Source organism: Rhopilema esculentum, chromosome 8 (genome assembly GCF_057945365.1).
Source record: "Rhopilema esculentum isolate cy_ngs chromosome 8, ASM5794536v1, whole genome shotgun sequence".
Classification (NCBI taxonomy): Eukaryota; Metazoa; Cnidaria; class Scyphozoa; order Rhizostomeae; family Rhizostomatidae; genus Rhopilema; species Rhopilema esculentum.
Window position 1 is genome coordinate 7,001,232 of NC_142822.1, and position 23,571 is coordinate 7,024,802.

Sequence of the window (23,571 nt, forward strand, 5' to 3'; positions counted from 1 at the left end):
TGGACTTCTAGAAAAAGAATCTTTGGCGAAGTTCAATATTGTGTTCAAGAATATTATATTGTATATAGTATATATTATAAAATTTTCATAAACCATTCAGTGTGTAAATTAATTGTTAGGGCGGTTTTTTCCCATTTAGAAGTAATCTAAGACAACATTTTTGCTTCGGATTTCGTTCGTAAACTTTTTTAAATCTGCTTTTCATCGCCCATAACTTTTACCCAGATACCAAAACTCTCCTGATCTGCGATTGACATGGTTACAAAACATGGCAGCAAAGCACAGCGACAGTGGATGCCACGTGGAGGCTGCCATGTGCCTGATTCATTCTGCTGCTCTAGTCTCCGAGTATCTCTACATGGTCATTGACAAGAGCTATCTCCCCATCGGCTGCGTAGATTTCGAAGGTATCACTTACAATGCCTTGGAGGAGAGTGCAGTTTCCGATGATATTGTCTCCCCTGTAAGTCTTGTGTTTATGCTTCGTTTGAGATTTGTACCTTTTGGGTGGTCAACTTACTTGAAAAGTTACCTGAAACTCCATGTACTAGGTTTAAAGTGTAATTTTAATGAGGGATGGTTTACAATTGCAGTAAGGTCACTTTTCATACTGCAGTACTGGCGATAATGCTTGTCTCAAAGAATACATGTAATCAATTACAATAAAGATGATGTATTCTATATCCAATCGACTATAGCGATCAAACCAGAAATATGCGTGGGATCTACGCAAAATATGCGCGGTATGCTTTGTGAGTCTATGCGAGAAATACACAAAAAACTAAAAGCTGTACGCTAACCTTTTTCTGATTTTGCGCATTTTCTTCACCTTCAGGAAGAAGAAGGAATTTGTGCGGGCAAATATTTTAGCGAGAACGGGATTGTTGGCTTATTGGAGCAGGCTGCATACTCCTTCACAATGGCAAACATGTATGAGCTGGTGAACGAAGTTTACAAAATACTTATAAAGATTTATGAAGCTAAACGAGATCACAAAAAGTTGGTAGACGTCCACGAGAAGTTGGCAGATGGCTTTAAAAGGATTGTTCAGACGGTAAGCAGTTGGGTATTCATTTCAACCTCATTATGTTTTTATTGAGTTGAAATTTATATTGTTTTAAAGAGTAAGAAATCGAGGATACTGAATTTGATAAAAAGTAAAGTGTTAATTTTGTTAATCTTCCAGGAAGGTAAAAGGATGATGGGTACATATTTCAGAGTGGGCTTTTATGGTGCAAAATTTGGAGATATTGATGGGGAGGAGTTTATCTACAAAGAGCCAGCTATTACCAAGTTGCCTGAGATTTCCCATAGGCTACAGGTATGGTCTTCTCATTACATTAATCCATTATTTATTGATGTTTATTCTAGAGTTCAAGCCATTATGGAATGCTGTTGTTTTATGCCAAAGTGAAAATGTAAACATTTCTTCCTGCTGATAGCAAATGAATTGATAGCATTTTTTTTCTCGGCAAGAATATTTTTCTGGTTGGTATGAAGTTCTATACACCTTGCAGCCGCTTCCAGCATTTTGTTTGCAATATATCCATCAAATCAATATCATCAATATGAATATCATCGATGTAAATATCACTGTTATCCACACAATATCATCAAAATCTATATCTACATCTTCGATATCAATATTATCAACCCCATCAATATCAATATCATCAATAACGATATGATCAATAACAATATATATAACCAATATCTTTATCTTCGATATCGGTATCATCAATTTTGTCGATACTATTATCAATATCATCGATGTCAGTATCTATATCTTCAACATCCATATCATCAATATCTTTATCTTCGATATCAATGTCATTGATATCATTTCATTGTAATCCTCGAATTTCACCGACCGTTATTTCTTTACATTTTTCAAGGCATTTTATGGAGATAAATTTGGATACGAGGTGATTGACGTCATTAAAGACTCGAGTGTAGTTGACCCAAATCGCCTGGATCCAAACAAGGTAAATATTTACTTTCCTTTTGACTCCTGGAAAAGAAATCTCTACCTGTCATCTGTCAAACTGTCAAAATTTGTCAAACCTGTCAAAATTTTGTCGCACTTTCTATTTGAGAAGGCTGACTTAAGCGGATAGTAGACATTTTGTTCCTATATCTTGATGGTTCTTAACTTATGATTGCAACTGTGAAACTCAGAGTCGGGACTCAAACTTTCCCATTATAAACTCTCCCAAAAACGTATATAGCACTGTTAATACGGCATTGAGTACTTTATGACAGGCCATTAAAACAGTAATTCTCCTATTATTCCTTTCTCCGAAAGTCGCCCTTCTTTGCAAAAAAAAAACCTGTTTGGTTGTTGTTGTAAATTATTCTATAGGCCTACTTCCCTCGTCCTTTAGATTTTACCTCAACAGCATTGTTTTCCTATTATAGATCTTAACTAGAACTTCTGTTCTAAAGACAATCCGTAAACCTTACTGAATATTTTAATTTCAGGCCTACATACAGATAACATACGTCGAACCTCTTTTTGAAGAATGGGAATTGGTGGACAGAATTACCTACTTTGACAAGAATAATAATCTGCGTAAGTTTTCAGAAACAGATCTTGCAGTTCGAAGAGTTTTGTAAAATTTTTTCCGTCTAACATGTGATAATGGGAACATTTCAAGTTCATCCAACAGCAAGTTTCTTAAAACGCTCATCAGAGAATGAAATATGGGAATGGGTAAAACCAAAAGGCGAAAAAGTTTCTACCTAGAAGTGATTGTCAATTGACAAAAAGTTTACATGATTTGACTTTTCTGATAAAATTGTATCCCCTACGCTATGCCTTGATTTAAGAGTCTTTACAAACAACCTCTCTTCTATTTCTTGGCATAAAACTTTTACGAGTTTTGGCCGTCATCTGACGTTGGACGCTGCCATAATAGGGCGGAAGAAAACTTTTTACAGCTTTGCTGTTATCTTTTTCTACACCAGACGTTTTTTAAGCGCAATGAAATCATTCAAGACTGGATCCTTTAAAAAGTTACATGTAGAAATTCTACGTAACTTTCTATGATAATGTAGCAAGAGAAACACAAGAACAACAATCGTATAATTCCTTCAAACATTCCGGATACAATGGTCTTTTCATTCCAATTGTTTATCACCACGTTTACTACTTAGATGCAAATCAGAATCATCTTTTCGTTGAGGTGTTTTTGGATCTTTTGTCGTTATCTTGCTTTTGGTACTCTGGTATCTTCTTTAAAAAACATTTTCACAAACTTAAAGGCATTGAGTCATGATAAATAGACTGGGTATACCCTAAGTGCCAAAATCCGCTGAGTCATGATTTCCATGACTGCGATGCTATTGGTTGACCTTGAACTGGTCACATGAACTCACCTCGTACTGATTAACATAACAGTTTCCATCAATAGCAAGTTGTCAACAACGGATGCCAATATCACATGAAACAGCAGCGATCACGCCGAAACCAAATGACCCCCTATAGAGAAAGCCTATTTACCATGACTCAATGCCTTTAAGTTTTCTTTGCAAGTAGCCTGGAACATATTGTTGAATATTCAAATACTCCCAGAAAATCTCTCTTTAACTAATACCCGCCGATAAAGGGGACCTCCAAATCACAGACAAATGAATCGTCTAATCTTGGTCTTTTTAGAAGAAGCCTCTAGAAAACGACTGTTTTTATTCAATAAATTATGCCCATTTTTGGGGTCTTTGCTGAATAACGCTTTATACACACACGAATACGCACATATTGGGTACGCACTTTGAAATGTGACAAAGAATAGTATTTTGCTTTTTTTTACAGGGAGATTTATGTTCGTTACACCTTTCACGCCAAGCGGAAAAGCCCACGGTGATTTATCGAGTCAGCACAAGAGAAAGACGATTCTAACTGTTGGAAATGCATTTCCGTACATTAAAACAAGGATCAGTGTCATTCAAAGAGAAGAGGTGATTAGGATCTCGTCTTGCAATTGATGAAAATTGTGTGCAATTGAAAAAAGTTACAACTTTAAAGTTAAATGCATTCTTGCATTCAGGATGTAAAGTTACAAGTATTCTTGCTGAAGGAGACTTAACAACTTGCAATATGGGATGTTAACTATTTGTTTGCTTACAGTTGAAAGATCAAATTCAAAATTCTGAAAAAAAATTTAGTTAAAAAGGAATCTTGTACAAAACTCATTGCACGAATCATCTTTCTTGAAAATCTGCTTCAATTATCTTGAATCTTTCTACTACCAAAACCTGTAGTAAAAGATTACATTTATAGTATACCATCTGCCATCAGCTATTAATTAGCACAGAAAAACTATGCTGAGTCTTGACAGGTAGTGGATCTTCACATGTCTAATCAAAGGTGTATAAAACCTACCCTGGGAATGGGTTTCTTGAAAAACAAGCAACAACATTCCAAGGACTTTTCGTCTAGTTTTGAACCTAATTTGTCTTTCAGATCGTGCTTTCACCCATTGAAGTAGCAATCGAGGACATCCAACAAAAGACAAAAGAACTGTGTCAAGCAATCGAAACAGAGCCTGCTGATGCGAAAATGCTGCAAATGGTTCTTCAAGGCTGTGTTGGAACGACTGTTAATCAAGTAAGTAGATTAAGATAAATGTGTTTTACTTTTTTATGCTCATATGAATTTACGATACACTTTTACAAACTACAGTACCACAACGACACCACAAGGGCAGGAATCTTCATAATAACCCTGTGGCCACTCACAGTTGTCTCAATCTCTATTCAAAAATGATGCTAGGTAAATATATAATTACCCAGGGAGGGTAAACATATGGCAAAAGAGACACCCAGGATGGTTTGCATGTTTATATACACCAAGCTACCTTTTTGGAATAGGCTTTGATAACGGAATCTTAAAATAGAAAAAAACTAGATAGAAAATATCTGCGAGTCTATAACTTGATAGGACATGAACAATGATGGCCTAAATGACCTACTCTTGCTGTTATTTCCTTAGTTTTGAATGGCCTGCTCCTAAACTGTTTTAACAGAAATTTTATGAAGCAAATACCTTTTAGGGACCAATGGAAATCGCCAATGTATTTTTAACTGACTTTGAAAGAGGGCAAAATGAGAATGCGGCAATAACAAGGAATCACCACAAATTACGTTTATGTTTCAAAGAATTCGTCAAAAGGTACGTTTATTCCTTTATATGAATTACAAGTGATGTCTATCAGTGGCTACTCCGTTTAACACGCTTAATGCAATCATAACGCAACCAAATTGCTACTGCTATATAAATGCATATCCTGTCTATCGACTATCTTTTGCTTTAATGTTTCCCCGCTTCTTTGTTTGACGTCAGCTTGTGATGAAGTTAAAAAGAAGCATTATAATTATGTATTGCTTAGCTTTCCCTTCTCCAGATGAAGGTCTAGTGTCAAGCTTGTGAAACTCAAAAGGATATAGTTTGCATAAGTGGACCTGACCATCGGTGAGGGGAAAGGAATTTGATAATGGTGGGGGTACTTCCTACTCGAATTCCAATTTTGCCCAAAAATCCTCCAGTGGCCCTGAGTACTATAAGGGAGTATATAGTTGAAAGAACCTTTCCAGAGTTATCGTAGAAAATTCTCGAAGAAAATTCTGTGCTTCACTCACGCTGCTGAATTGGGTTTTGTGTTTCGTATAGGCGATTAACATTCACGTTGCATTGAATATTTTTCTGGGATGATATTCTTAGGATTCACTCAGTAGACTATGTACTATGTACAAAAATTGATGTTAATTTAGTGTTGTGAAGTAGCAAGCTTACTGAATGATTTTAACCTCATGTAAGGTCAAGCTTAGATTTGTCAGTATGTCACGGTACCAAATGTATCGTTGAAGCTAGAGGCAGACACCGAGTATGTTTACATAGAGCCACAACTAAAAATATGAATGCAAACATGCATTTTCAACAAAGAGCTGACGAAAAGGGTTGTATAAGTGCCTCTTGTTTTAACACATAGGTAACAAAAGGTCAAGAAAAAGAGAAATGGAAAGGAAATGTGCCTCTTAGGTTAGATAACAGGGAATTTACAAATAGATAAGGATAGTGCTGATTTTGTATAGGGTAGGCGACTTTTTTGGTTTGTTCAGACAACCTGTAGAGGATTGTTTATCTGCTGTCTGGGTCATATGCACCCTCAAGTCATATGCTATTTTTTTCAGCACTAATGGCACAACTATGTCGCCCCAAGCCTTGCTGTACTGGAGCACTAAAAGCGCCAATTATTTTCTTTGCTAACTAACTCTTTGCTTCTTTTATGGTTTATTCCTCGAAATTAAAGATAGCAAATAGCTGCTATTCAAAAATATTTGATTGTATTGGGAATAACCCTTCAGTACACACCCACCAGAAGGGGGGACGGTGCAGTGATTATGTACGTAAATAAAAAAAGAAGATGATTTGCTAAAGTTGTGTGTCTGCATATGCAGAATCCTCAGCTACAGATCGCATCTTATAAGATAATAAAGGTTTTTGCGCTCTGGCTACATTCTAACTCCTTACTTAATTTTTTCGAGTAGCATTTTTTGTTTTACTGGGAAGTTTAGAATTCGCCATACGTCAATATATAATTAACTGTATAAAATTGCTGCTCTCATGGGGAGGGGAACCCTAGCTATGCTTGTCACATAGTGGCCCGGTTCAATATTCCTGGTCGAAATATCCTTTAGCGTCTTTTTGTACTTTAACATGTTTGTGAATATGCGGTGGAAAAAATTCTGATTAAATCCCTTTGGAAAGTTGAATAAAAGTTCGAATGTTTCTTGTTTTATACAAAGTTGAGTTCACGAAAGAAGTGACAGTTCATGCTACAAGAAGTATTTTTAATAAATTTTCTATGATTGCTTTTAAACTGTTATTTGCAAGATTTGCAAGTTCATGTTTTGTTCCTCAAAGGTCTGCAGAGGCACTTTCAAAGAACAAAACTTTAATCACCCCTGATCAGCGAGCATACCAGAAAGAGTTGGAAAAGAACTACAAAGTATTTGTTGACAAGCTGGAACCGCTACTTAAGAAGCGATTTGGTACGCTCCGTGGATCACTAAGAAAGAAGTAAGCAAAATGTTTTTCTTTATTTCAATTTGATTGACATGAGTTTTATGATAAAAAAATAACAGTATCTACTAATACTATGATAATATAATATTTTTACACGTTTTCAGTAAAGAGCTTTTGACATGTTGTACGTCATTCATCTTGCAAAACAAACAGACAATATACTTCATGGCTATGTCGCAAAAATATGAACACTCAATTTAAGAATATTTTCAAGCAAAATTCATCATAAAGGCAAGAGCGTTTGGGCCTTGGTAAAAAACAACGTTTTTGAAAAAAAACTTATGCGTCTGTTTCAAAAATTGGTTTATGTAAAAAGTAATAATGGGCTTCGAGATTGAAGAAAGATCAGTACTTGCACTTTGTCAAATAACCAATTTTGATCCGTGTAGAAAATGTGTTTTTTTCTTTGTAATAAATGCATTATTACATTCTTTTCATCGATTTTAGTGATTTTTTCCTTATTGTGTTGAAACTATCCTGCTTTTGCAAAATACGTTTGGTGTTACATGTCTGTGAGTTATTCAATATTGTGTATTGCGCAGTCCTTCAAAATGGCTCAAGTTCGTTAAGAAACATTGGGAAAAGTTTCGTACTGAAATCAAGGAATTTCTAAGAAAGTTAAAAAAACTCGTGGAGATGTGAGGCTCTTTGCTTTTTGGGTGTTGACAAGTAGCAAAAAATCATTTGTTTAACGAAAATATTTTGTTATATGATATTTTTCAGTTTATATTTGAAGTAATTTTGTTTTCTTTCCGCATAGTGTGCAAACATTTTTTTGTTATAAAGTTCAGTATGGCCCAAAAAGTACATTTCGCCTGTTGCTCTTTGTCAATTTGGTGTTTCAATTTTTTGTGTCTTGCACCTTCGAACAGTTAAACACGAATATCGCTAGATAGGAAGGATGCATAAGTTCACAGTTAAGAATCAAACTTCGCAGTTCAAGGCATACACTCGCACCTCTAGATGTTTTGGGCAAAGTTCTATTATTTTGCTATAGGCAATTTGGATCGAACTCCCTACTTGCAAATTGGAAACCTCTAGCCAAAGTCATGCTTGTTGTCCAGCCCAAACTACATGAGATGCTAAAGTTTCTGCACATTCGTTTACTGTTTTAGCTCTTATTGTGCTAACTTTCTCTATCATCTTTTGGTTCGTCTCCGTATGATATTTAACGGAAAATTTGTTTCTGTTTAGAGATGGTATGTGATTGTGAAATTAACAGCAGGATCATTAGAAGAATTTCAACATTTTTATCAAAGACACCGCAGCATTTTCTCTTTCCTTCAATCGCAACTTACTTGGAAATAGAAAGAGATCTCTTCACTCCAACTAGTAGAATTGTCTTGTTGAAAACGAAGGTAAGAGCTACTAGTGATGATTGTAGAGGAAATCTTGTTAGAAATATAGCCTGTGTTGATATTATTAACAATTATTATTTCATTAACGTAGAATAAAGAAATGTATTTACCTACAAATTTCTGTTAATCGAACTTTGTCAGATTACATTACTACTCTCGTTCTTATAAACACTTAAAACAAGACAAAAATGGCCTGTCCCATGTCTGTGCTTTCAATATTATTCGAATTTGGAAGCAATGTATCCCTTATGGTTCCTGTTTTGAAAAACTCATGAAAAGCCAATACTTTCCTAGGGTTTTGTTTATTTCCTATGAGGAGTTTCATTCGTAACCTACAGATTCTAGTTAATTCTAAACAAATTCTAGATGCGAACCCCTTGCTGTGCGTCGTTTGCGGCGTATTTAATCTAAAAATGACATGGCACGGAAAGATAATTATCTTGCTTTACGTTGTGTGTGGGGATACTGATCTTTTCACAATCAACTAAAACTTTGAGATTTGAGAGTCTTAAGTTGCTCATCGTATCAACACATTTTCTATGTATTATTAATTATATTTAAATAATGGGAAATATGTTGTTGCAATTATCAAAAGAGTGTTCTCTTATTGAATGCTGTTAATTGTTTGTGGAAATGGTTCGGTGCTGTAGTAAATAGCCCTCGTTTGATTTGCCAAACCAAGCAACGGTGGCAATGGCTTAGGTGACAATTTTAAATATGGTGCAACGGTCGGCCCATTTTCTCTGATTGGACATACAAAGGTAGCTTGCTCTGTAACCCTTTTAATGTCGCATTGCATTCTAAAGAAGGGACATATCGGCGTGCCATGCCAGTATCTGATGAATGGTGGCATCACAAGCGGGCTGTCACTGTTTACTCCTCTGGTCTCTAGATGCTCCTTTTCTTCTTTTTTCTCTAAAAAGATTAGATTTGTTTTTAGAAAAAGGGGCACGCCAAGCCACGTTGGCCTATAATTAGGATTTGTAGAATTTCTTTGCTACCATCGTGCTGGATTAGTTGGACAATGTAAAAAATTATATCCAATGGTATAAATTAACATATAAAATGTATCATATTTGCAAAGCTTGCCATTTTATTTTACCATTTTATCTTTACCATACAGATACCTTGCCTGCATGTCTACCTTGTCTTCTAAGAATGATCTCTTGAAATTACCAAAACCCCTCAAATTAAATCTCCTCTTCACCTCCTTTCGATTCTACAAAGAAACAGCAACTTCACGTACCCCTAATGTCATGTTATGGCAGAAACATCACAATTTACTTACTTTGTTTTAAAATGGGCTTTCGTTTTGCTTTTGAGGCATCTTCTTTCAGCTGTTCCCTTCTCAACTGTATCAAACGTGCCATAATTCTTCTTTTTCTTGCCACTAGTTCACATTTAGAACACCCGCATGTCTTCCATGGACAAATACGTTTGTGACCTTTGAGAACCGCCACAAAACCGTGAACTCGACATAGAGCGCATGTTGGGACCCTGTGACATGCCTGCATATTTTTATCATTGAGGCTCATCCTAGCTTGCTCAAACTGTTGTTAGATTCAGTGGAAAACCCAATTATCCTAAAGTTCTTTTTTGGTTACGCACGGCGTTATAACTACTGTCTCTGTGTAAAGTCATCCGGCATCTGTGTTGGTTTTAGTTTCAAGTTTCAGAGTAGAGTAGGAAGTGTCATTTGTGTTATAGACCTGCCTAATAATGACGTCATATCGCCTTTTTCGATCCATATTCAGGAGCAAAAATTTCAAATACCTTTTTATGGGGAAACTCAGTAAGAGCTTTTGCCAGCAAGTGTAAATTAACCTTTATCTAAAGAAAGTCTCCCACTGATCACACATCACCGACCTTAGTTTCAGGCAAGCCCAAACAGTTTCAAAAGCTTAAGAAAAATTAATTTCCTTGTAAACAGAAGCAGCGGCTATCGAGTAAAGTAAAACAGGGCTGAAGCAACTAAGTAATGACATTTTTTAAAAACACGATTTTCAACAGATTGAAACGTTTCGCCCCATGGAACCTAGAACTCTTAAAAAACCCCATTTCCAAACACAGACCTCAACACCTAAAACAAACGGCTTTCGGTCTAAAAAATAGTGTACGAAGTATCTGAAGATTCTATTGCCTATCTTCCTTCCTAATGTTAGAAAATGATAATCAACTAAAAATAATGCCTTTTTTCGAGCTTATGGACGATATGGCAAAAGTTTAGGGGTGTTGTTTAATGAATTATGTAAGGTTATAGCCTTACCGAAACGATCGATTTTTGAACAAATTTTGGTTGTCCTAATTCTTGTCTATTTTCCTTCCCAATGCTGGTGAATGATATTTAACTAAAGATAATGGAGTTTCTAAGGAATTATGGACGCAAATAGGCAGAGTTTGAAGGTGTACTTTTGATGAAAAATGTAAGGTTATAGCCTTACCTAAATGATCGATTTTTGAACAAATTTTGGTTGTCCTAATTCTTGTCTATTTTCCTTCCCAATGCTGGTGAATGATATTTAACTAAAGATAATGGAGTTTCTAAGGAATTATGGACGCAAATAGGCAGAGTTTGAAGGTGTACTTTTGATGAAAAATGTAAGGTTATAGCCTTACCTAAATGATCGATTTTTGAACAAATTTTGGTTGTCCTAATTCTTGTCTATTTTCCTTCCCAATGCTGGTGAATGATATTTAACTAAAGATAATGGAGTTTCTAAGGAATTATGGACGCAAATAGGCAGAGTTTGAAGGTGTACTTTTGATGAAAAATGTAAGGTTATAGCCTTACCTAAATGATCGATTTTTCAACAAATTTTGGTTGTCCAAATTCTTGTCTATTTTCCTTCCCAATGCTAGTAAATGATATTTAATTGAAAATAATGGACTTTGTTAGGAGTTATAGACGAAAATAGGCAAAGGTTTAAGGGTATTGTTTTGGTGAAAAATAAAAGGTAATAGCCTTACCGAAATGATCGATTTTTGAAAAAATTTTGGTTGTCCTAATTCTTGTCTATTTTCCCTCCCAATTCTAGTAAATAGTATTTAACTGAAAATAATAGAGTTTCTGAGGAGTTATGGACGCAAATAGGCAAAGGTCTAAGGGTGTTGTTTTGGTGAAAAAGTGTAAGGTTATAGCCTTACCAAAATTATCGATTTTTGAACAAATTTTTCTTGTTCTAATTCCTGTTTATTTTCCTTCCCAATGCTAGTAAATGATATTTAACTAAAAATAATGGAGTTTCTAAGAAGTTATGAACAAAAAAGGGCGAAAATTCAGGGGTATTATTTTGATAAAAACAGTAAGGTTATAGCCTTATCAAAATGATCAATTTTTGAACAAATTTTTTGTTGTCCTAATTCTTGTCTATTTTCCTTCCAAATGCTAGTAAATAATATTTAACTAAAAATAATAGAGTTTCTGAAGAAATATGGACAAAAAAGGCGAAAATTTAGGGGTATTGTTTTGATGAAAAAGTGTAAGGTTATAGCCTTACCAAAATGATCAATTTTTGAACAAATTTTTGTTGTCCTAATTCTTCTCTATTTTCCTTCCCAATGCTAGTAAATAATATTTAACTAAAAATAATAGAGTTTCTGAAGAAATATGGACAGAAAAAGGCGAAAATTTAGGGGTATCGTTTTGATGAAAAAGTGTAAGGTTATAGCCTTACCAAAATGATCAATTTTTGAACAAATTTTTGTTGTCCTAATTCTTGTCTATTTTCCTTCCAAATGCTCGTAAATAATATTTAGCTAAAAATAATAGAGTTTCTGAAGAAATATGGACAAAAAAGGCGAAAATTTAGGGGTATTGTTTTGATGAAAAAGTGTAAGGTTATAGCCTTACCAAAATGATCAATTTTTGAACAAATTTTTGTTGTCCTAATTCTTCTCAATTTTCCTTCCCAATGCTAGTAAATAATATTTAACTAAAAATAACGGAGTTTCTTAGGAGTTATGGACGAAAAAAGGCGAAAATTTAGGGGTATTGTTTTGATGAAAAAGTGTAAGGTTATGGCCTTACCAAAATTATCAATTTTTGAACAAATTTTTGTTGTCCTAATTCTTGTCTATGTTTCCTTCCCAATGCTAGTAAATGATATTTAACTAAAAATAACGGAGATTGTTAGGAGTTATGGACGAAAATAGGCAAAGGTTTAAGGGTGTAGTTTTGCTGAAAAATGTAAGGTTATAGCCTTACCAAAATTATCGATTTTTGAACAAATTTTTGTTGTCCTAATTCTTCTATATTTTCCTTCCCAATGCTAGTAAATTTAATTTAACTAAAAATAATGAAGTTTCTGAGAAGTTATGAACAAAAAAGGGTCAAAATTCAAGGGTATTATTTTGATAAAAACATTAAGGTTATAGCCTTACAAAAATGATCAATTTTTGAACAAATTTTTGTTGTCCTTATTCTTGTCTATGTTTCTTCCCAATGCTAGTAAATGATATTTAACTAAAAATAACGGAGTTTCGTAGGAGTTATGGACGAAAAAGGGCGAAAATTCAGGGGTATTGTTTTGATAAAAACAGTAAGGTTATAGCCTTACCAAAATGATCAGTTTTTGAACAAATTTTTTGTTGTCCTAATTCTTGTCTATTTTCCTTCCAAATGCTAGTAAATAATATTTAACTAAAAATAATAGAGTTTCTGAAGAAATATGGACAAAAAAGGCGAAAATTTAGGGGTATTGTTTTGATGAAAAAGTGTAAGGTTATAGCCTTACCAAAATGATCAATTTTTGAACAAATTTTTGTTGTCCTAAATTTTGTCTATTTTCCTTCCCAATGCTAGTAAATAATATTTAACTAAAAATAATAGAGTTTCTGAAGAAATATGGACAGAAAAAGGCGAAAATTTAGGGGTATCGTTTTGATGAAAAAGTGTAAGGTTATAGCCTTACCAAAATGATCAATTTTTGAACAAATTTTTTTTGTCCTAATTCTTGTCTATTTTCCTTCCAAATGCTAGTAAATAATATTTAGCTAAAAATAATAGAGTTTCTGAAGAAATATGGACAAAAAAGGCGAAAATTTAGGGGTATTGTTTTGATGAAAAAGTGTAAGGTTATAGCCTTACCAAAATGATCAATTTTTGAACAAATTTTTGTTGTCCTAAATTTTGTCTATTTTCCTTCCCAATGCTAGTAAATAATATTTAACTAAAAATAATAGAGTTTCTGAAGAAATATGGACAAAAAAGGCGAAAATTTAGGGGTATTGTTTTGATGAAAAAGTGTAAGGTTATAGCCTTACCAAAATGATCAATTTTTGAACAAATTTTTGTTGTCCTAAATTTTGTCTATTTTCCTTCCCAATGCTAGTAAATAATATTTAACTAAAAATAATAGAGTTTCTGAAGAAATATGGACAGAAAAAGGCGAAAATTTAGGGGTATCGTTTTGATGAAAAAGTGTAAGGTTATAGCCTTACCAAAATGATCAATTTTTGAACAAATTTTTGTTGTCCTAATTCTTGTCTATTTTCCTTCCAAATGCTAGTAAATAATATTTAGCTAAAAATAATAGAGTTTCTGAAGAAATATGGACAAAAAAGGCGAAAATTTAGGGGTATTGTTTTGATGAAAAAGTGTAAGGTTATAGCCTTACCAAAATGATCAATTTTTGAACAAATTTTTGTTGTCCTAATTCTTCTCAATTTTCCTTCCCAATGCTAGTAAATAATATTTAACTAAAAATAACGGAGTTTCTTAGGAGTTATGGACGAAAAAAGGCGAAAATTTAGGGGTATTGTTTTGATGAAAAAGTGTAAGGTTATGGCCTTACCAAAATTATCAATTTTTGAACAAATTTTTGTTGTCCTAATTCTTGTCTATGTTTCCTTCCCAATGCTAGTAAATGATATTTAACTAAAAATAACGGAGATTGTTAGGAGTTATGGACGAAAATAGGCAAAGGTTTAAGGGTGTAGTTTTGCTGAAAAATGTAAGGTTATAGCCTTACCAAAATTATCGATTTTTGAACAAATTTTTGTTGTCCTAATTCTTCTATATTTTCCTTCCCAATGCTAGTAAATTTAATTTAACTAAAAATAATGAAGTTTCTGAGAAGTTATGAACAAAAAAGGGTCAAAATTCAAGGGTATTATTTTGATAAAAACATTAAGGTTATAGCCTTACAAAAATGATCAATTTTTGAACAAATTTTTGTTGTCCTTATTCTTGTCTATGTTTCTTCCCAATGCTAGTAAATGATATTTAACTAAAAATAACGGAGTTTCGTAGGAGTTATGGACGAAAAAGGGCGAAAATTCAGGGGTATTGTTTTGATAAAAACAGTAAGGTTATAGCCTTACCAAAATGATCAGTTTTTGAACAAATTTTTTGTTGTCCTAATTCTTGTCTATTTTCCTTCCAAATGCTAGTAAATAATATTTAACTAAAAATAATAGAGTTTCTGAAGAAATATGGACAAAAAAGGCGAAAATTTAGGGGTATTGTTTTGATGAAAAAGTGTAAGGTTATAGCCTTACCAAAATGATCAATTTTTGAACAAATTTTTGTTGTCCTAAATTTTGTCTATTTTCCTTCCCAATGCTAGTAAATAATATTTAACTAAAAATAATAGAGTTTCTGAAGAAATATGGACAGAAAAAGGCGAAAATTTAGGGGTATCGTTTTGATGAAAAAGTGTAAGGTTATAGCCTTACCAAAATGATCAATTTTTGAACAAATTTTTTTTGTCCTAATTCTTGTCTATTTTCCTTCCAAATGCTAGTAAATAATATTTAGCTAAAAATAATAGAGTTTCTGAAGAAATATGGACAAAAAAGGCGAAAATTTAGGGGTATTGTTTTGATGAAAAAGTGTAAGGTTATAGCCTTACCAAAATGATCAATTTTTGAACAAATTTTTGTTGTCCTAAATTTTGTCTATTTTCCTTCCCAATGCTAGTAAATAATATTTAACTAAAAATAATAGAGTTTCTGAAGAAATATGGACAAAAAAGGCGAAAATTTAGGGGTATTGTTTTGATGAAAAAGTGTAAGGTTATAGCCTTACCAAAATGATCAATTTTTGAACAAATTTTTGTTGTCCTAAATTTTGTCTATTTTCCTTTCCAATGCTAGTAAATAATATTTAACTAAAAATAATGGAGTTTCTAAGAAGTTATGAACAAAAAAGGGTGAAAATTCAGGGGCATTATTTTGATAAAAACATTAAGGTTATAGCCTTACAAAAATGATCAATTTTTGAACAAATTTTTGTTGTCCTAATTCTTGTCTATGTTTCTTCCCAATGCTAGTAAATGATATTTAACTAAAAATAACGGAGTTTCGTAGGAGTTATGGACGAAAAAGGGCGAAAATTCAGGGGTATTGTTTTGATAAAAACAGTAAGGTTATAGCCTTACCAAAATGATCAGTTTTTGAACAAATTTTTTGTTGTCCTAATTCTTGTCTATTTTCCTTCCAAATGCTAGTAAATAATATTTAACTAAAAATAATAGAGTTTCTGAAGAAATATGGACAAAAAAGGCGAAAATTTAGGGGTATTGTTTTGATGAAAAAGTGTAAGGTTATAGCCTTACCAAAATGATCAATTTTTGAACAAATTTTTGTTGTCCTAAATTTTGTCTATTTTCCTTCCCAATGCTAGTAAATAATATTTAACTAAAAATAATAGAGTTTCTGAAGAAATATGGACAGAAAAAGGCGAAAATTTAGGGGTATCGTTTTGATGAAAAAGTGTAAGGTTATAGCCTTACCAAAATGATCAATTTTTGAACAAATTTTTTTTGTCCTAATTCTTGTCTATTTTCCTTCCAAATGCTAGTAAATAATATTTAGCTAAAAATAATAGAGTTTCTGAAGAAATATGGACAAAAAAGGCGAAAATTTAGGGGTATTGTTTTGATGAAAAAGTGTAAGGTTATAGCCTTACCAAAATGATCAATTTTTGAACAAATTTTTGTTGTCCTAAATTTTGTCTATTTTCCTTCCCAATGCTAGTAAATAATATTTAACTAAAAATAATAGAGTTTCTGAAGAAATATGGACAAAAAAGGCGAAAATTTAGGGGTATTGTTTTGATGAAAAAGTGTAAGGTTATAGCCTTACCAAAATGATCAATTTTTGAACAAATTTTTGTTGTCCTAAATTTTGTCTATTTTCCTTTCCAATGCTAGTAAATAATATTTAACTAAAAATAATGGAGTTTCTAAGAAGTTATGAACAAAAAAGGGTGAAAATTCAGGGGCATTATTTTGATAAAAACATTAAGGTTATAGCCTTACAAAAATGATCAATTTTTGAACAAATTTTTGTTGTCCTAATTCTTGTCTATGTTTCTTCCCAATGCTAGTAAATGATATTTAACTAAAAATAACGGAGTTTCGTAGGAGTTATGGACGAAAAAGGGCGAAAATTCAGGGGTATTGTTTTGATAAAAACAGTAAGGTTATAGCCTTACCAAAATGATCAATTTTTGAACAAATATTTGTTGTCCTAATTCTTGTCTATTTTCCTTCCAAATGCTAGTAAATAATATTTAACTAAAAATAATAGAGTTTCTGAAAAAAAAGGACAAAACAGGCGAAAATTTAGGGGTATTGTTTTGATGAAAAAGTGTAAGGTTATAGCCATACCAAAATGATCAATTTTTGAACAAATTTTTGTTGTCCTAATTCTTCTCTATTTTCCTTCCCAATGCTAGTAAATAATATTTAACTAAAAATAACGGAGTTTCTTAGGAGTTATGGACGAAAAAAGGCGAAAATTTAGGGGTATTGTTTTGATGAAAAAGTGTAAGGTTATGGCCTTACCAAAATGATCAATATTTGAACAAATTTTTGTTGTCCTAATTCTTGTCTATGTTTCTTTCCCAATGCTAGTAAATGATATTTAACTAAAAATAACGGAGTTTCGTAGGAGTTATGGACGAAAAATCGCGAAAATTTACGGATATTCTTTTGATGAAGAAGTGTAAGGTTTTAGCCTTACCAAAATTATCGATTTTTCAACAAATTGTTGTTGTCCTAATTCTTGTCTATTTTCCTTCCCAAAGCTAGTAAATAATATTTAACTAAAAATATTGGAGATTGTTAGGAGTTATGGACGAAAATAGGCAAAGGTTTAAGGGTGTAGTTTTGCTGAAAAATGTAAGGTTATAGCCTTACCAAAATTATCGATTTTTGAACAAATTTTTGTTGTCCTAATTCTTCTATATTTTCCTTCCCAATGCTAGTAAATTTAATTTAACTAAAAATAATGGAGTTTCTAAGAAGTTATGAACAAATAAGGGTGAAAATTCAGGGGTATTATTTTGATAAAAACATTAAGGTTATAGCCTTACAAAAATGATCAATTTTTGTTGTCCTTATTCTTGTCTATGTTCCTTCCCAATGCTAGTAAATAATATTTAACTAAAAATAACGGAGTTTCTTAGGAGTTATCGACGAAAAAAGGCGAAAATTTAGGGGTATTGTTTTGATGAAAAAGTGTAAGGTTATAGCCTTACCAAAATGATCAATTTTTGAACAAATTTTTGTGGTTCTAATTCTTGTCTATGTTTCTTTCCCAATGCTAGTAAATGATATTTAACTAAAAATAATAGAGTTTCTAAAGAAATATGGACAGAAAAAGGCGAACATTTAGGGGTATCGTTTTGATGAAAAAGTGTAAGGTTATAGCCTTACCAAAATGATCAATTTTTGAACAAATTTTTGTTGTCCTAATTCTTCTCTATTTTCCTTCCCAATGCTAGTAAATAATATTTAACTAAAAATAACGGAGTTTCTTAGGAGTTATCGACGAAAAAAGGCGAAAATTTAGGGGTAGTGTCTTGATGAAAAAGTGTAAGGCTATAGCCTTACCAAAATGATCAATTTTTGAACAAATTTTTGTTGTCCTAATTCTTGTCTATTTTCCTTCCCAATGCTAGTAAATGATATTTAACTAAAAATAACGGAGATTGTTAGGAGTTATGGACGAAAATAGGCAAAGGTTTAAGGGTGTAGTTTTGCTGAAAAATGTAAGGTTATAGCCTTACCAAAATTATCGATTTTTGAACAAATTTTTGTTGTCCTAATTCTTCTATATTTTCCTTCCCAATGCTAGTAAATTTAATTTAACTAAAAATAATGAAGTTTCTGAGAAGTTATGAACAAAAAAGGGTCAAAATTCAAGGGTATTATTTTGATAAAAACATTAAGGTTATAGCCTTACAAAAATGATCAATTTTTGAACAAATTTTTGTTGTCCTTATTCTTGTCTATGTTTCTTCCCAATGCTAGTAAATGATATTTAACTAAAAATAACGGAGTTTCGTAGGAGTTATGGACGAAAAAGGGCGAAAATTCAGGGGTATTGTTTTGATAAAAACAGTAAGGTTATAGCCTTACCAAAATGATCAGTTTTTGAACAAATATTTTGTTGTCCTAATTCTTGTCTATTTTCCTTCCAAATGCTAGTAAATAATATTTAACTAAAAATAATAGAGTTTCTGAAGAAATATGGACAAAAAAGGCGAAAATTTAGGGGTATTGTTTTGATGAAAAAGTGTAAGGTTATAGCCTTACCAAAATGATCAATTTTTGAACAAATTTTTGTTGTCCTAAATTTTGTCTATTTTCCTTCCAAATGCTAGTAAATAATATTTAGCTAAAAATAATAGAGTTTCTGAAGAAATATGGACAAAAAAGGCGAAAATTTAGGGGTATTGTTTTGATGAAAAAGTGTAAGGTTATAGCCTTACCAAAATGATCAATTTTTGAACAAATTTTTGTTGTCCTAATTCTTCTCAATTTTCCTTCCCAATGCTAGTAAATAATATTTAACTAAAAATAATGGAGTTTCTAAGAAGTTATGAACAAAAAAGGGTGAAAATTCAGGGGCATTATTTTGATAAAAACATTAAGGTTATAGCCTTACAAAAATGATCAATTTTTGAACAAATTTTTGTTGTCCTAATTCTTGTCTATGTTTCTTCCCAATGCTAGTAAATGATATTTAACTAAAAATAACGGAGTTTCGTAGGAGTTATGGACGAAAAAGGGCGAAAATTCAGGGGTATTGTTTTGACAAAAACAGTAAGGTTATAGCCTTACCAAAATGATCAATTTTTGAACAAATTTTTGTTGTCCTAATTCTTGTCTATTTTCCTTCCAAATGCTAGTAAATAATATTTAACTAAAAATAATAGAGTTTCTGAAAAAAAAGGACAAAAAAGGCGAAAATTTAGGGGTATTGTTTTGATGAAAAAGTGTAAGGTTATGGCCTTACCAAAATGATCAATTTTTGAACAAATTTTTGTTGTCCTAATTCTTGTCTATGTTCCTTCCCAATGCTAGTAAATAATATTTAACTAAAAATAACGGAGTTTCTTAGGAGTTATCGACGAAAAAAGGCGAAAATTTAGGGGTATTGTTTTGATGAAAAAGTGTAAGGTTATAGCCTTACCAAAATGATCAATTTTTGAACAAATTTTTGTGGTTCTAATTCTTGTCTATGTTTCTTTCCCAATGCTAGTAAATGATATTTAACTAAAAATAATAGAGTTTCTAAAGAAATATGGACAGAAAAAGGCGAACATTTAGGGGTATCGTTTTGATGAAAAAGTGTAAGGTTATAGCCTTACCAAAATGATCAATTTTTGAACAAATTTTTGTTGTCCTAATTCTTCTCTATTTTCCTTCCCAATGCTAGTAAATAATATTTAACTAAAAATAACGGAGTTTCTTAGGAGTTATCGACGAAAAAAGGCGAAAATTTAGGGGTAGTGTCTTGATGAAAAAGTGTAAGGCTATAGCCTTACCAAAATGATCAATTTTTGAACAAATTTTTGTTGTCCTAATTCTTGTCTATTTTCCTTCCCAATGCTAGTAAATGATATTTAACTAAAAATAACGGAGATTGTTAGGAGTTATGGACGAAAATAGGCAAAGGTTTAAGGGTGTAGTTTTGCTGAAAAATGTAAGGTTATAGCCTTACCAAAATTATCGATTTTTGAACAAATTTTTGTTGTCCTAATTCTTCTATATTTTCCTTCCCAATGCTAGTAAATTTAATTTAACTAAAAATAATGAAGTTTCTGAGAAGTTATGAACAAAAAAGGGTCAAAATTCAAGGGTATTATTTTGATAAAAACATTAAGGTTATAGCCTTACAAAAATGATCAATTTTTGAACAAATTGTTGTTGTCCTAATTCTTGTCTATTTTCCTTCCCAATGCTAGTAAATAATATTTAACTAAAAATATTGGAGATTGTTAGGAGTTATGGACGAAAATAGGCAAAGGTTTAAGGGTGTAGTTTTGCTGAAAAATGTAAGGTTATAGCCTTACCAAAATTATCGATTTTTGAACAAATTTTTGTTGTCCTAATTCTTCTATATTTTCCTTCCCAATGCTAGTAAATTTAATTTAACTAAAAATAATGGAGTTTCTAAGAAGTTATGAACAAAAAAGGGTGAAAATTCAGGGGTATTATTTTGATAAAAACATTAAGGTTATAGCCTTACAAAAATGATCAATTTTTGTTGTTCTTATTCTTGTCTATGTTTCTTCCCAATGCTAGTAAATAATATTTAACTAAAAATAACGGAGTTTCTTAGGAGTTATCGACGAAAAAAGGCGAAAATTTAGGGGTATTGTTTTGATGAAAAAGTGTAAGGTTATAGCCTTACCAAAATGATCAATTTTTGAACAAATTTTTGTGGTTCTAATTCTTGTCTATGTTTCTTTCCCAATGCTAGTAAATGATATTTAACTAAAAATAGTAGAGTTTCTAAAGAAATATGGACAGAAAAAGGCGAACATTTAGGGGTATCGTTTTGATGAAAAAGTGTAAGGTTATAGCCTTACCAAAATGATCAATTTTTTAACAAATTTTTGTTGTCCTAATTCTTCTCTATTTTCCTTCCCAATGCTAGTAAATAATATTTAACTAAAAATAACGGAGTTTCTTAGGAGTTATCGACGAAAAAAGGCGAAAATTTAGGGGTAGTGTCTTGATGAAAAAGTGTAAGGCTATAGCCTTACCAAAATGATCAATTTTTGAACAAATTTTTGTTGTCCTAATTCTTGTCTATTTTCCTTCCCAATGCTAGTAAATGATATTTAACTAAAAATAACGGAGATTGTTAGGAGTTATGGACGAAAATAGGCAAAGGTTTAAGGGTGTAGTTTTGCTGAAAAATGTAAGGTTATAGCCTTACCAAAATTATCGATTTTTGAACAAATTTTTGTTGTCCTAATTCTTCTATATTTTCCTTCCCAATGCTAGTAAATTTAATTTAACTAAAAATAATGGAGTTTCTAAGAAGTTATGAACAAAAAAGGGTGAAAATTCAGGGGTATTATTTTGATAAAAACATTAAGGTTATAGCCTTACAAAAATGATCAATTTTTGAACAAATTTTTGTTGTCCTAATTCTTGTCTATTTTCCTTCCCAATGCTAGTAAATGATATTTAACTAAAAATAACGGAGATTGTTAGGAGTTATGGACGAAAATAGGCAAAGGTTTAAGGGTGTAGTTTTGCTGAAAAATGTAAGGTTATAGCCTTACCAAAATTATCGATTTTTGAACAAATTTTTGTTGTCCTAATTCTTCTATATTTTCCTTCCCAATGCTAGTAAATTTAATTTAACTAAAAATAATGGAGTTTCTAAGAAGTTATGAACAAAAAAGGGTGAAAATTCAGGGGTATTATTTTGATAAAAACATTAAGGTTATAGCCTTACCAAAATGATCAATTTTTGAACAAATTTTTGTGGTCCTAATTCTTGTCTATTTTCCTTCCCAATGCTAGTAAATGATATTTAACTAAAAAGAACGGAGTTTCTTAGGAGTTATGGACGAAAAAGGGCGAAAATTCAGGGGTATTGTTTTGATAAAAACAGTAAGGTTATAGCCTTACCAAAATGATCAATTTTTGAACAAATTTTTTGTTGTCCTAATTCTTGTCTATTTTCCTTCCAAATGCTAGTAAATAATATTTAACTAAAAATAATAGAGTTTCTGAAGAAATATGGACAGAAAAAGGCGAAAATTTAGGGGTATCGTTTTGATGAAAAAGTGTAAGGTTATAGCCTTACCAAAATGATCAATTTTTGAACAAATTTTTGTTGTCCTAATTCTTCTCTATTTTCTTTTCCAATGCTAGTAAATAATATTTAACTAAAAATAACGGAGTTTCTTAGGAGTTATAGACGAAAAAAGGCTAAAATTTAGGAGTATTGTTTTGATGAAAAAGTGTAAGGTTATATCCTTACCAAAATGATCAATTTTTGAACAAATTTTTGTTGTCCTAATTCTTGTCTATTTTCCTTCCCAATGCTAGTAAATAATATTTAACTAAAAATAATGGAGTTTCTAAGGAGTTATGGACGAAAAAAGGCAAATGTTTAAGGGCGTTGTTTTCATGAAAACTATAAGGTTATAGCCTTTCCAAAATGATCGATTTTTCAACAAATTTTTGTTGTCCTAATTCTTGTCAAATATTATTTACTAGCATTGGGAAGGAAAATAGACAAGAATTGGGACAACCAACCTTTTTTCAAAAATCGATCGTTGCGGTAAGGCTATAACCTTACACTTTTTCATCAAAACAATACCCCTAAATTTTCGCCTTATTTCGTCCATATCTCCTCAGAAACTCCATTATTTTTAGTTCAATATCATTTACTAACATTGGGAAGGAAAATAAACAGGAATTAGAACAACAAAAATGTATTCTTCCCAATGCTAGTAAATAATATTTAAGTAAAAATAACGGAGTTTCTTAGGAGTTATGGACGAAAATAGGCAAAGGTTTAAGGGCGTTGTTTTCATGAAAACTAAAAGGTTATAGCCTTTCCAAAATGCTCGATTTTGCAACATATTTTTCTTGTCCTAATTCCGGACTATTTTGCTTTCCAATGTAAGAAAGTTATGATCAACTAAAAATAATAGAGGTTCTAAGGAGATATGGACGAAAATAGGCAAAAGTTTAAGGGCGTTGTTTTGGTGAAAAATGTAAGGTTATAGCCTTACCAAAATTATCGATTTTTTAACAAATTTTTGTTGTTCTAATTCCTGTCTATTTTGCTTCCTAATGCTAGTTAATGATATTTAACTAAAAATAATGGAGTTTCTAAGGAGTTATGGACGAAAATAGGCAAAAG

At 31.9% G+C, this 23,571-nt stretch overlaps 2 protein-coding genes across 3 annotated transcripts in view; one reads left to right on the forward strand and one right to left on the reverse strand.

The window, feature by feature from the left end:
- LOC135694724 (dedicator of cytokinesis protein 7) overlaps window positions 1-9,564 on the forward strand; it is a 35,975-nt gene extending 26,411 nt beyond the window's left edge. Inside the window, exons 39-48 of the mRNA XM_065213573.2 lie at window positions 226-463; window positions 836-1,054; window positions 1,187-1,321; window positions 1,896-1,985; window positions 2,482-2,572; window positions 3,812-3,957; window positions 4,463-4,606; window positions 5,052-5,170; window positions 6,923-7,078; window positions 8,279-9,564. Of these exons, the coding sequence (XP_065069645.1) occupies window positions 226-463; window positions 836-1,054; window positions 1,187-1,321; window positions 1,896-1,985; window positions 2,482-2,572; window positions 3,812-3,957; window positions 4,463-4,606; window positions 5,052-5,170; window positions 6,923-7,078; window positions 8,279-8,291 (1,351 nt within the window). The 3' untranslated portion in view covers window positions 8,292-9,564. The remainder of the gene's footprint in view (window positions 1-225; window positions 464-835; window positions 1,055-1,186; window positions 1,322-1,895; window positions 1,986-2,481; window positions 2,573-3,811; window positions 3,958-4,462; window positions 4,607-5,051; window positions 5,171-6,922; window positions 7,079-8,278) is intronic.
- LOC135694732 (uncharacterized) overlaps window positions 8,347-23,571 on the reverse strand; it is a 29,811-nt gene continuing 14,586 nt past the window's right edge. Inside the window, exons 3-4 of one of the 2 annotated variants that reach the window (XR_016143939.1) lie at window positions 9,532-9,661; window positions 8,347-9,357 (exon numbers count right to left, since the gene is read on the reverse strand). Coding sequence is in view for 1 of the 2 variants with exons in the window: in XM_089109678.1 (XP_088965804.1) it covers window positions 9,047-9,357; window positions 9,731-9,977 (558 nt within the window). In the remaining variant the exon portion in view is untranslated. Of the gene's footprint in view, window positions 9,358-9,531; window positions 9,662-9,730; window positions 11,687-23,571 lie in introns of those variants that run through there. The other variant, XM_089109678.1, reaches the window with a different exon arrangement.